This window comes from Copadichromis virginalis, linkage group LG22 (genome assembly GCF_057382275.1).
Source record: "Copadichromis virginalis isolate Kocher_CV1m ecotype Utaka linkage group LG22, C_Virginalis_male_GT1.1, whole genome shotgun sequence".
In the NCBI taxonomy this organism is placed as follows: domain Eukaryota; kingdom Metazoa; phylum Chordata; class Actinopteri; order Cichliformes; family Cichlidae; genus Copadichromis; species Copadichromis virginalis.
In genome coordinates, this window is record NC_140638.1 from 18,078,681 (window position 1) to 18,090,708 (window position 12,028).

At 41.9% G+C, this 12,028-nt stretch overlaps 1 protein-coding gene across 1 annotated transcript; it reads right to left on the reverse strand.

The window, feature by feature from the left end:
- Nucleotides 1-2,330: 2,330 nt before the first annotated feature.
- Nucleotides 2,331-8,427, reverse strand: klhl38a (kelch-like family member 38a). The gene is made up of 4 exons (XM_085446634.1): nt 8,010-8,427; nt 4,271-5,627; nt 4,064-4,169; nt 2,331-3,868 (listed from the first exon to the last, which is right to left on the reverse strand). Exons 2-4 carry the CDS (start codon nt 5,624-5,626, stop codon nt 3,579-3,581), a joined length of 1,752 nt encoding a protein of 583 aa, XP_085302760.1. The 5' UTR covers nt 5,627; nt 8,010-8,427; the 3' UTR covers nt 2,331-3,578.
- Nucleotides 8,428-12,028: the final 3,601 nt, after the last annotated feature.

Genomic DNA, 12,028 nt, shown 5'->3' on the forward strand with positions numbered 1-12,028 from the left:
GTTGTTACAAAATGAACACAAATCTTAACCAGGCTGTTCGACGATGATGCCATGTTCCAATGAAATAGTCCATCTGATAAGTTTTATTTTAGAGATCTGTAAAGGAACGTGTGCATGCTGTACTGTGTTTTTTTTTTTTTTTTTTTTGTTGTTTTTTTTTTTTTGTTTATCAAGGAAATTCTAATAAAATCATCATGATTCTTAAGTCTGACTCTGTTGCCCTGTTACAGAATTCAGCCTTATATGCCTGCAGGCTTACAGAGCACTGTGCAAACCTGTGTTAGGCAGCAGAGGGCGATAGAGACGAAATAAAAATGAAACTGGTTTCTTCTCCATCAGCCTGCAGACACCAGGACATCAGGTGGTAAAGGATCTGTATTGCAGACAGATCCACAAGTTTTTCTGTACCATTTGTATCATCATCCATTTTCAGAAGCTTAAAATTAATTGAACAATTGACCGATAACAAATGTTGAACTCACTTTGAATATTTAACTGAAAAATGAAGTCTAATGAGATGCTGGGACGCATCAAAGTGATGGCAAAATTTCTGAATTGGCCAAATAAAAAAGGAATGCATTCAATATTAAAAGACCATGTAAGAACACTGAAGTAGATGATGACAGAATTATTTTCATGGTTAAGAAACGCAAATAACCTCTGACCGAGTCAAGAACACTCTTGAGGAGCAAACCACTGATTACACTCAAGAAAAGGAAGTCCAGATTTGCTAGAAAACATCCTGCACAGTCCAAGAAACATTCTTTGTTCCGGTGACACCAAGATGAAGCTGGATAATGGGAAGAGAAAAGTATGGAGAAGGAGAGAAACCGCTCATGCATACTACACCTGGTCGAGGTAATTTTATGGCATGGGCTACCGCTGCGACCGCCACTGTGTATACATAATATGACTGCTGATTGAAGCAGCTGGACGAATTATGAAGTGTACAGATTTAGACAAATGCCGCAAAACTAACTGGACAAAGCTTCACAAATTAATAGCAACCCAAAGTAAATGGCAAACCACAACATGTTCTTCAATGGCCAAATCACTCACCGGAGCTCCTCTCAGGAAAGCAGCTTTTTAGTGACTGAATGCTAAAGTAAAGAGGCAGAGGATGTCAAGGCAAGAAATGCAGCACATCTGGTGGAGTTTACGGATACTAAATATTTAAAACAATCCTTATAATTAAAATTATGTTAGTTTAATCTATTAATTCTGAGACTCTGAAAATGTTAATACAATACATTTGTTAAACCCAATAAACTAAAGCTGAAAGTCTGCACTTCAGTGACTTCAATGATGGATTTTATGAAGCATGTCAGTCATATATATAAATGTATATAATTCTTCTTGCTGCAGTCACTGTGTGTGTTTATGGAGACACACAGAATAGGCAATGATATGCTACCCCTTAATGGGTTAGTAACAGATACTGAAAATAACCTGCCCAGGCCACAGCCTCCCTTAAGGGTGACCCTCACACACTGGTATCTATGGAAAGGTATTGAGCAAACACAGAGTCTGTAAACAATCTGAGAAGGCTGTGTGAGCAGCAGCTCAGTGGAAGGTTTCACTGGGCTTTCTTACATTCTGCTCTGTTTGACTGAGCCGAGCACGTGACATAATCAGAAAAGTCACTGCGTTGGTGGATTCAGCATTTTGAGTTTAGACATTAAGCTCATTTTGCAAGCACGAGTTGTTGAATGCATTCACACAGGGTTACAGAGAGGCATTTAGAGGGACCAGGCTAACAAGGAGCCATTTAACTCAGAGACAGTGATGAAATTTCCATTTGGTTAGTGCTTGTAGGCAAGTTTCAGCATTTCCACTAACACTAATGGACAAGCATTAAAGCGTAAGAGTGAAATCTGATCCCAAATCTCTTCCCCTAAGGTCAGCTTTGCTGGAGGGCTAGTTTTAAGTAGGCCATATACCTTGCAAACAGTGAGCCTCTCAGGGGGGCAGTGGTAACCGGATATGAAGCCTTCATACCAGACGCTCTGCATGAGGAGAATGTGCCCTGAAGGGTCAAGAGGTTGACACTCACATAAAGAAATGCATTCACTACATTCCAGGAACATCCCAATATTTTAATGGGTTTTGCACTGGTGTTTAATGATGTACGGAGAGAAAATGTGTCACCTGACAACCGGAACATGTTTCTGCATTGATGGTGTTCCCTCATGCACGAGGGGGTCGTGACTCAGCTAGTCTGCAGGCAAATTACGAGCCTGCTCAAAATGAAGACCGAGAAGCTGAACTAAGATGCGATTTTGCCACAGCTGATCTGTTTTTATGCGCAGAAAGAATCAATGCAACAAATAAGAAGTTTGACTCTCTCTTTAGTACATAAACACAACATTTATGCACATCGTACAAGTAATACCGCATACAAAAATAAAGAGGAAGTCTCTTAATGTGCAAGTAGCAGCAATGCATTGTTCAGTTGATTCGTGAGAAAGTCTCAAACATTAAGATGTATACCACAAATTGTCCAATAATGGAGCTACCAAGGGCTGGAGCAAAACACTGAATGCATGCTCCATGAGGGACAAGAGGGCTGCAGGACACAGAGGGATGTAATGGCAATCAAAGTCTTGACAGGTAAGGATTTCTTTGTATGACTATGATTTCCCAAATGAATAAAAAAATGAATTCCAGATCAGTTGGTGTGATTGTGCCAGATCACCTTTAGGTTGCCCCTGCAGTCTGATGTAGCCTGTAAACACACAAAAAGTATCTCTAACAACATTTTGTACTCATGGCCGCTCACAGCAGGCCACAGGTTGTCTTTATCTAACGACATTTGCATGCACAGTGAAATATGAATGTAAACCACCATTGAAATATTTGCTCACAGATCTTGGACTGATCCAAAACGTCACATCTTTGCATACTGGTTCTGCCATGTTTTAAGCAGACATCTTAAAAACAGAACAAGCTTTGTTGGGTTTTAACTGAAAATCAACCCCCCAAGACTGGAATAAAGAAAAAAAAGTTCTTCTTTGCAAAACTTCACCAAACATCAGAGCAAGTACAACTTTGCAGTAGCCCTTATTCTCATTAATCAGTTCCCTCTGATACACATCAGGGTCAAGAAGGAATGTATTATTTTTTGACCTATAAAGTGCAAATTATTTAACCAGTTTCAGTTTTGTCAAGAGTTAAGTGCAGCTGCCCTGCAGAGTGACAGGCTGTGTTCAAATATCTTGGAAAATACAGTATTAACACAATTTAGTTTGCTTTATACAAGTGTATCCATCTGCGGAAACAGCTTTTAAAGAGCTGTTTGGATTACATACGTGTCCGAGTAGCTGCCTCTCATCATTTCTGGGGTTCTCGGTTCACTTCCGCCCCAGATGCTTAGAAATGACACCTCTGCATGCCAGCTGAGCTCTTCTTCTCTGATGCAGATGAAAGTCAGCCCGACCTTAAATGCCGCTTTACTGAGCTGCGTGAAAGAATGGTGTCACTCTGACATGGTTTCCCATTTCTGTTAGAAGCCAATAAATAATGGCAAAGGGCAGGTGGAGATTACAATAAAAAGGAGCAAGCCGTGATTAGATGGTGGGTCATGGTGGGTTTGGTCTGTTGGAAACGCAGACTAGTGGGAGAGAGCCGTGGTCGAACAGCTTGTATGGCAGAGAACCTTTAGAGGTCCAAACGTCTGTTTTTGGGTCGTAGCACTCGAAGCAGTCCGAGTCCTCGATGACGTCGTGGCCATTCAGGATGCGTCCACCTGTGACGTAGATCTTGCCGTTGATCACTGTAGCACTGTGATGCATTCGTCGCTCCTTCAGGTTCTCACACTTGAAGAATTTGTTGGCTTTGGTGTCGTAGGCAATCATTCGCGTGGTGTACCCTGGAGATTAGATGGTTGGTAAGTCATAGTAAATTACATATAGTAAACAAATCCCAAAGTCGACCAAGCAGGTCGAAATATGAGTCAAACTATATTATAGGCAATATATTATATATAGTCCATATTTTAGCGTAAAACAGCTGCTGAGAACAACATTTTTTTCTCAGTTTCTTAAAAGTAAAAATGCGTCCTTACCTCCTATGATATAGATCTTGTCGTCTATGACGGCGGCGGGAGCACAAACATTTTTCACAGTCCTTGTCTCTAATTTGGACCACAGATTGCGAGCGATGTGATACACCTGTGTAACAGCACAAACACCATCAATCAGCCTTTTTGGATTTCCTGAGCATCGCAGGCTGTTCTTCACTGAATGCTAACTTTGACTGAAGCCTTCCTTACCTGAATCAGCCTGACTGGGTTCTGCATGGCGTCCTCCCCTCCAAAAACATAGATCTTCTGATCACTGGCTGCAACAGCTGGATGAAGCACGGCTGTGGGCATGGGTGCCATGGCCTCCCACTGGTTAAACATACTGTTATACCTCTCTACTGACTGAGAGATGCGCTTATCTACACCGATGCCTCCTAACACAAAAATAAAGTGCAGGTATGAGACGCTTTGGTGGGCATATCGTGGCTCCAGCATGGGCTCGGCAGTCCTCCACTGGTTGGTTTTGAGGGAGAGTGTGTAAACTGTAGCGCTGACCGAGCTGTCGCCTGATGCCATGCAGAGGCTGAGCCCGCCGAGGACGTAGAGGATACTGTGAATGCACACATAAGCAGCTTTGTAGAGGCGCAAGGGGAGCTTGGCCAACCACTGCCAACGCTGAGTCCTTTCGTCATAGAGTAACGCTTCCCTTGAAGTCTGTTCGTTGTTTTTGCGTCCTCCAACTACCACCAGCGTTTCTCTGCAGGTATAACGTCTCGGTGTGGTCCACAGAGGCTTCAGCTCACGGCTGCACTTGGCGCTGACTGTAAGCATAAGGCGACGGACTGACTCGATTATCTCAGTGCAAAGGCTGGAGCTCTGCACCAGTGGATCATTGGCAATGAACTGGAAGAGGTAAGTTGGGTGGATGTAGCGCAGACGGACTTTCTTGAAGAGATCGTGGATTGCGCCCCTTCGTGAGAACGGGTCATGGTGGATCCACGCCAGCAGGGTCTCAAACACTTGTTCCTCCTCAGCACAAAGTCGGTCGTCTTCTAGGTAACACATGAGCTCCGGGAGAGATAACTCACAGAAATCTTCTGTAGCGGCCACGTCAGAGAAGGACCTCACAGCCATCTCCTTGGCCCTCTCCTTCAAGCTCTCACAGTGAAGTATCTCAGACAGTCGGATCATGCTCAGGCAGTTTTCCGGGCTCAGCTGCTCCTGGAGGAACACAGAGCAGGCTTCAAAGAGGCTTCCGTAATGAAGCATGGAAGCTGCCTGCATGAGTGGGAGCACAATGTCCATGGTGATGGTGATGCAGCCCGTATAAACATAGTCCACAATGCCAATGAGCACATTTGAAGAGATTCCCTTCAGATTCACGCGGGCCTGGCTGCTCTCCAGAAAGTTACTGCAGAACATGGCGCGGAAGTACGGGCTGCTGGACACCAGGACGTTCCTGTGGCAGGGGATCTCCTGGTGTTCAGTGCAGAGCAGGACGTCCGTCAGGATGCGCTCCTGCCGGAGGACGTTGAGCTTTGCGAGTAGGTGAGAGGGAAGTTCAGCATCTTTGAAAGAGAAAACATCTTGTGGTCTGGTGGCCATTCTGCACAAGGGATGACAAAGCAGGAATCATTTTGTGACTGATGTTGTATTTTTGTTTTCCAATGGGAGAAAGTGGATGACCGGCTATGCTGATGATGTGTGATGTGATGATCTACATAAATATTAGTGACGACCACAGTTTTTAAAATTTGCTTGCATCTTACTCTCTGTGTACCATCCTCCTCTGTCACACTAACCATGTCCTTCACTACATCCATCAAACATTTTTGTTTTTCCTCTTTTCCTCATGTATTCCTAATATATCCAATGTCCCTCCTCTGCACGTGTCCAAACCATCTCAGCCTTGCACCTCTAGCTTTGTCTCTAAACTGCTCTACCTGAGCTGTCCCTCTGATTTCTGGTCAGTCCCAGTGAAAATATTGACATCTTTACCCTGCCACCTTCAGCCCAGCCTCCTGTCTCTTTGTTTGTGCCACCATTTCCACACTAAACATTCCAGCAGGTCTCACTACCATCTTGTAAACCTTCACTTCACTCTTCTGTCACAAATCACACCTGACACTCGTCTCCACCCACTCCACCCCGCCTTCACACTCTTCTTCACCTCTCTTGAGCACTGTCTGTTGCTTTGGATGGCTGACCCCGGGTTTTTAAACTCATCCACATTCATGACCTTTTACACAGCTTCACTGTGTAAAAGGTCATGAGGCCACACACATTATTCTGTTTTGCTCCTCCTGACTTTCATTCCTCTTCTCTCCAGTGCATACCTCCACCTGCTCCCTCCTCTCACTACACATCACAATGTCATCTGGAAACATCATAGCTCATGAACTGACCTCATCTGTCAACCTGTCCAACACCACTGCAAGCGAGAAGGGACACAAAACCAATCCCTCATCCCACCCCCACCTTGAAACCATCATTCACTCCTACCATACATGTCACCGGTGACCTCATACATGTCTGCTGCTCCTTTCATATGCTTTCTTTAGCTCCACAAAGACGCGGTGCAACTCCTTCCGACCTCTACACCTCTGCTTCACATCTGTAGAGCTCTTTCTCAGCATGAAGCCATACTGCTGCTCACTGATCCTCACATCTCTTCTTATCCTAGCTCCAACAAGTCTTTCCTCGATCTTCATAGTCCGTCTCATCAGCTTCATCCCTCTGTAACCCTTGTTCTTGAAAATCAGTACCAGTACACTTCTTCTCCATTGCTCAGTCATCCTCTCACTCTCCAGGACCGTGATAGCTGCCCTCATTTCCTCCTTTCTAATCCTCTCCTTCCTGATTTACTAACCGTTCTCCATCCATCCTCCTCTCTAATATTCTTTATTCATGAGCTCCACAAAGTGCACCAATTAGATTCACAAGTGTGATTTTAATAAATTTGTATTTGCAACAACTTAATCATGCATGCTTCGAAAACCGTGTGATCTGGTTCATAACAAAGCCTTTCACTTATTCGTCTCCTCTCAAACTCTTAAACCTCCCACGTAGCAGCTGTCTTTAATGTGAATGACTGACACAGATTTCTGTTCCAAATCCTGTCTAAATGATCTCACAGGATTCGTGTGCCATTAGGGCTTATTTCAGTAATCAAGCTGCCCATCATCACTAACATAAACAGAACTGTATCAGCGGACCATCTGTGTTTGTCTCTGCAACCCATCTCTCTCTGGACTGGCCTCACAGTCTCTCTTGTTATTTTTTTCTATATGTCATGTTTTCTCTCTTAGTCCCAGTGTGTCTCTCTCTGGCTGGAGGGTTTGTGGTGATCCTATTGTTTAAAGAGCATGAATTTCATTGGGCTATTAGCAACATTAAGTCTTCAAATCATCTCCGTGCCAGCTACCGATTTACTCCCACTTACATGGTCCAGCCTGTCTGATATATTTAGACCACTAATCATTATTGTATATTATTAAATGCCAATAGCTGTGAGTGGCATTTCACGACTGGGAGTTTTAACTCAGACTTCAAACAAGAGCTGCTGGTGGAGCTGCAGAACCTCTCATGATAAACTGCATCTGAATTTAAAAATAATCCATCTGCACCTTAATCACTTAGTCAACAGTGGTGATGGTGATGAATTGATCATGTACGCAGCTTAAATTATTACACTTTTAACAGACAGTTTATAGCATGGCATCATATTTTTGAGAAACATTTCCAGTCTAAATAAAGAAATGTCATAAAATGCAATGACTCACTCCTTTAAATGCCCAATAAACAAGAGGAAACGTTTTAACCAGAAAATATAGATTCTTAACTAAGAGTTATGCTAATACAAAAGAAATTTCACATTTGAAGATTTAATAATAAAACTGGAGTTAAACTGAGGAGTTTGAGACAAACATCTGTGTGAACAAGATGATTCCAGTTCATCAGCAGTATCTGTGGTTAGCTCAGCCCTTACCTCCTGTCCTCGGAGGACCAATATTATCCAAAGTCGTCAGTCTTGACAGAAAAAAAGGATTAATTCCAAATGAAAGACAGTTTAAGCATTACTCAGAGAGAAAATGGGTAGTGACTCAGGGAAGGGTTTCCAGTTAGGCGCTGTGGAGATTGCCATGAGGCCACTGTGTACATTCCTACAGCTAAGAATAGTATCCTGGGCCACTGTGACTCCAGCCGGGCCTCTCATGTGACACAGCGCTGTTTGGTACCCAGCTGCCAGCTTAACAACTCAGCCAGGGTCCAGTGGAGGGAGTGTTTACAATAGCCGCAGGAAGGGGAACCATCACAGGGTCCTGACTCAGGCATTGTTCCCACCCAGGCTGGTCTTTCATCAAAGTGTCCCCGAGCTGCTAACCCTTGTCTGTCTTCTAGTGCCGTCCAAGTTCATCCCTCCTCCTCCTCTTCCCCCTTCCTCATGTGTGTAACCCAGGATGTAGTCAAATATAGAACGGTGCTGATGGGCCACTTTGATCAGGAGAAACAGCTGTAAGAACTGGGCTCAGTTTTCAAGGTGTGGTGGTGTTTCTGTTAGTGTCCATGAACGTGCACAACTGGACGTGACCACTGTTGCTATTAATCACCCGTTTGACAGTTAACTCGTTGCACTGTGTGTGTCAAATCATCAAGAAGTATTTGCCATACCTTTAAGAGTTGAGCAACCAAACGTGGAGGTCCACATTTATATCAGATATCATGAGGTCATCATGTTGCCAAGCAACCACTTAGCTTGGCAACATGATGGCTAAAATGACCCATTACTGGCATTTATGCACCTATAACACCTTATAAAAGTGTCATATAATTTTTATTTTGCATCAGTAACATCTAATTTCTATCCAAAAAGGCTGAATTATGTGTAATGATGTCATTATGTTGCCTGACAACCACATAGCAACTGGCCAAAATGACCTATTATTAGCAGTTATGCATCTCTAAGAGCTTATAAAAGTGTCATATAATTTTTTATTTTGCATCAGTAACATCTAATTTCTATTCCCAAAGTTTAATTATGTATAAAATGATGCATACAAAATGCAGGCTACCTGTTTTGTAGCATTTGTGCACCTGTAGCACCTTATGAAACCATTCTTTTTTCTTTTTTATTTCACGACAGTACATCACTTACATCCACAAAAGCTAAACTACATGCCTGGCAATCACCTAGCAACGGGCTACAGTCACTCATTTTTAGTACATAAACATCTGCCAGTCTATTTTTAAAAAAAACTTCTCTCTTTGTGATTAAGTACATCACTTTAAAAACAACACAAACGGACCAAAACCTACTAGCATGAGCATGTACTAGTTTCAAAAATACATGCAAATTTAAAAGCACAGAATACATTACAGAGAAATGTTTTGTTGATAGCGATCGGTGACTCTGAAAGTTGAGGCCTGGACCTCAGTGCATTAGCAGGTGGAGAGTTAACTGTGAGGCTCATAAAATTACAAGCAGTTTATTAGTTAATCACTTTTTGTGACTCCCCTGTGTGTACTCAGAGTGTGAATGAGTCTTACAATAATAAGTACTGTCTCTAGAGGAATTACATGATCAGTACATAAAGAATAGCTGTTGTAAGAAATTTTAAAAAATTGATTATTAGACATTACTTAATAAAACAAGCTGCTGCTGCTGTGAGAAGACATCATGTGAGATGGTTTGAAATGTAAATAAAGTTGACAGTTTGTTTCCTTTCCTTTTTATTATTTACATTAAACACAAGCAGAGGAGAAAAGCTCAGGGTTACAGAAGGTCTGATCGCTGTTCACAAAGCAAAAATGTCCTCTGCAGCTCACAGTAGTAATCAGGTTTGGTATTTATTTTAAGGTGAGTCATTGTTTGCTGTTGCATGGCTACAGCAGATCATACTTAGGCTTCCCCTTGCTGTTAAATCCCACTTTAGCCCCTGCACATTAAAGCCTTGAGACTATGAAGAACTTTAACAGTATATTTTAAAAAATTTATATTTAATTCAAAAAAAGAAACACTATTCTTCCACCTCTATGCTTCTAGTTTAGAAACAATGTGTGTTTTCACAGCTTTTATATCATACTGTAGCCTTAGATGAGGTGTTTCACAAGTAGACAACGCTTTATTTTAAGAGATCACACGCCAGAGAAGGCTGGGGAACACTGTTACAGAAATAGGGTGCAAAGATTTCCTTTCCTTCAGAGATCAGATTGAGCCTCTTGTGATATTTTTTCAAATCAGTCTTGTGTGACTTTACAGAGACATTTAAACCTTCTTTTCCTTATATTATCTGTGAGCTATAATGTCATGAGGATTCTCAATCTGCAGCCCCTTTCTGCACTCCATGGAGTTATGCCGGTTGTCTGCCAGGCAGATGAATTACTGTCATGTTTGCTTAGCGGCATATGACAGGGAACTGAAGTTACATGCAGGCAGATTGAATGACATAGCTGCAAGAAAGTGAGCTGTCAGCAAGCCAGATATCATGACCCAAGAGCAGAAGCCACTTTGGTGTTGCAGTGAAATCTTACACTGAGTCACCAGTCACTAAGTGATAGTTTCATGCTTACACGTCGGATTCCTGTAAGAACAAAACTGCAAATCAAACAAAAAACAACTCATAAAAGCTCCAGGTCAGGGTGCAGGGACAGATTTATGATTTTCTATTTTTAGTTAATCATACCGGCTTCAAACTTGAATTTTGCTTTTGTTTCCACTGCTGAACAATGATCACATTAACCACTCACTGAAATATTAAAATATACTGTATATATTTTCTGACCAGAATAAAGACATGATAACAGACCTACTGGGACAGAAGATATATTATCACACTAAAGGATTTTTTTATGGTGTGAAAATGAGAGAAAGACAGATTGGGGGACCTAAATAATGAAGGAATTTCTTTTCCAAAAATTATCTCAGGTGATAGAAGTGTTTTTAACAGATCACTTTGGCTTTGCACTTTTATGTCTGACAGGAAAACGATGGCAGCATTTCCAGCTACTTAAGCTAATTATAATGCCCTGTGTTAAAGATGACTGTGTAGTTAAATCCACATCAATCCAGAGTTGTGCAGATGCAAACCTGACAATCATGTAGAACAAGAGATTAGAGGCGATAATTTATGTTTTTAACCAAATTTATCTGCAAGTATTGCACTGTGTTTTATTGTATTGTCTTTCTGTGAAGCTAGAGTTGCTCATAAGTGGGACAATGATACTATGACAACATTTTGCCGACGGTTTGTGGATCTGAATGTTAGATACACAGACTTGTAGAAAAAAGTGTTATGAGTACTGAAATTGGTTAGAAATAATATAAACATACATGTACTGGACCACTTATCAACACCAATAGTATCATTATATGCTACATCAAAATATCTAAGTTTGTGTGTATTATCATAAATTTTATATTTCAGTAATGTCTCAGTTAAATAATAACCTCCTTTGACCCCCCCCCCCCCCCAGCTAATAAAGTGGAAGCAATAATAAGATACTGCTGTATCAATATTTTGACCCACACTAAATGCAAATACTCACAGTATGAGTGTGAAAAATATGCTCATAGCCTACAGACATATATAATATTTACTCCAGTTTGAGCAGGATTCCAAAAACATGCAGAGCCCTGCAGGTTTAGACTATTCCTTAGACTTTTCCCTCAAACAAAAGAATATCTTTTCTGCATCATCAGTGATATGGACAGGCTTTGGGAGATGGAGGCCCATCCCAAAATGTCATTGGGATGCCCCCCCCAGTCAAAGTGGCCCATCCAGTCAGTCAGACCGGCCCTGACTTTCTGGCTTCACGTCTTCATTAGGATTAAAACAGGCTGCCGTGGGGGTGGAAAATGCTCCACATGTGCTAAAAATACTAAAAATAATGCAGTAATAATCGCACTTTAAGATAAACCATTGATTTGGACGGCGCTAACACCATCTCTCATTTGAAACTCCGCTCTCTCCTGCTCCATTCAGGTCCACGGTCACTCCTCAACAGGAA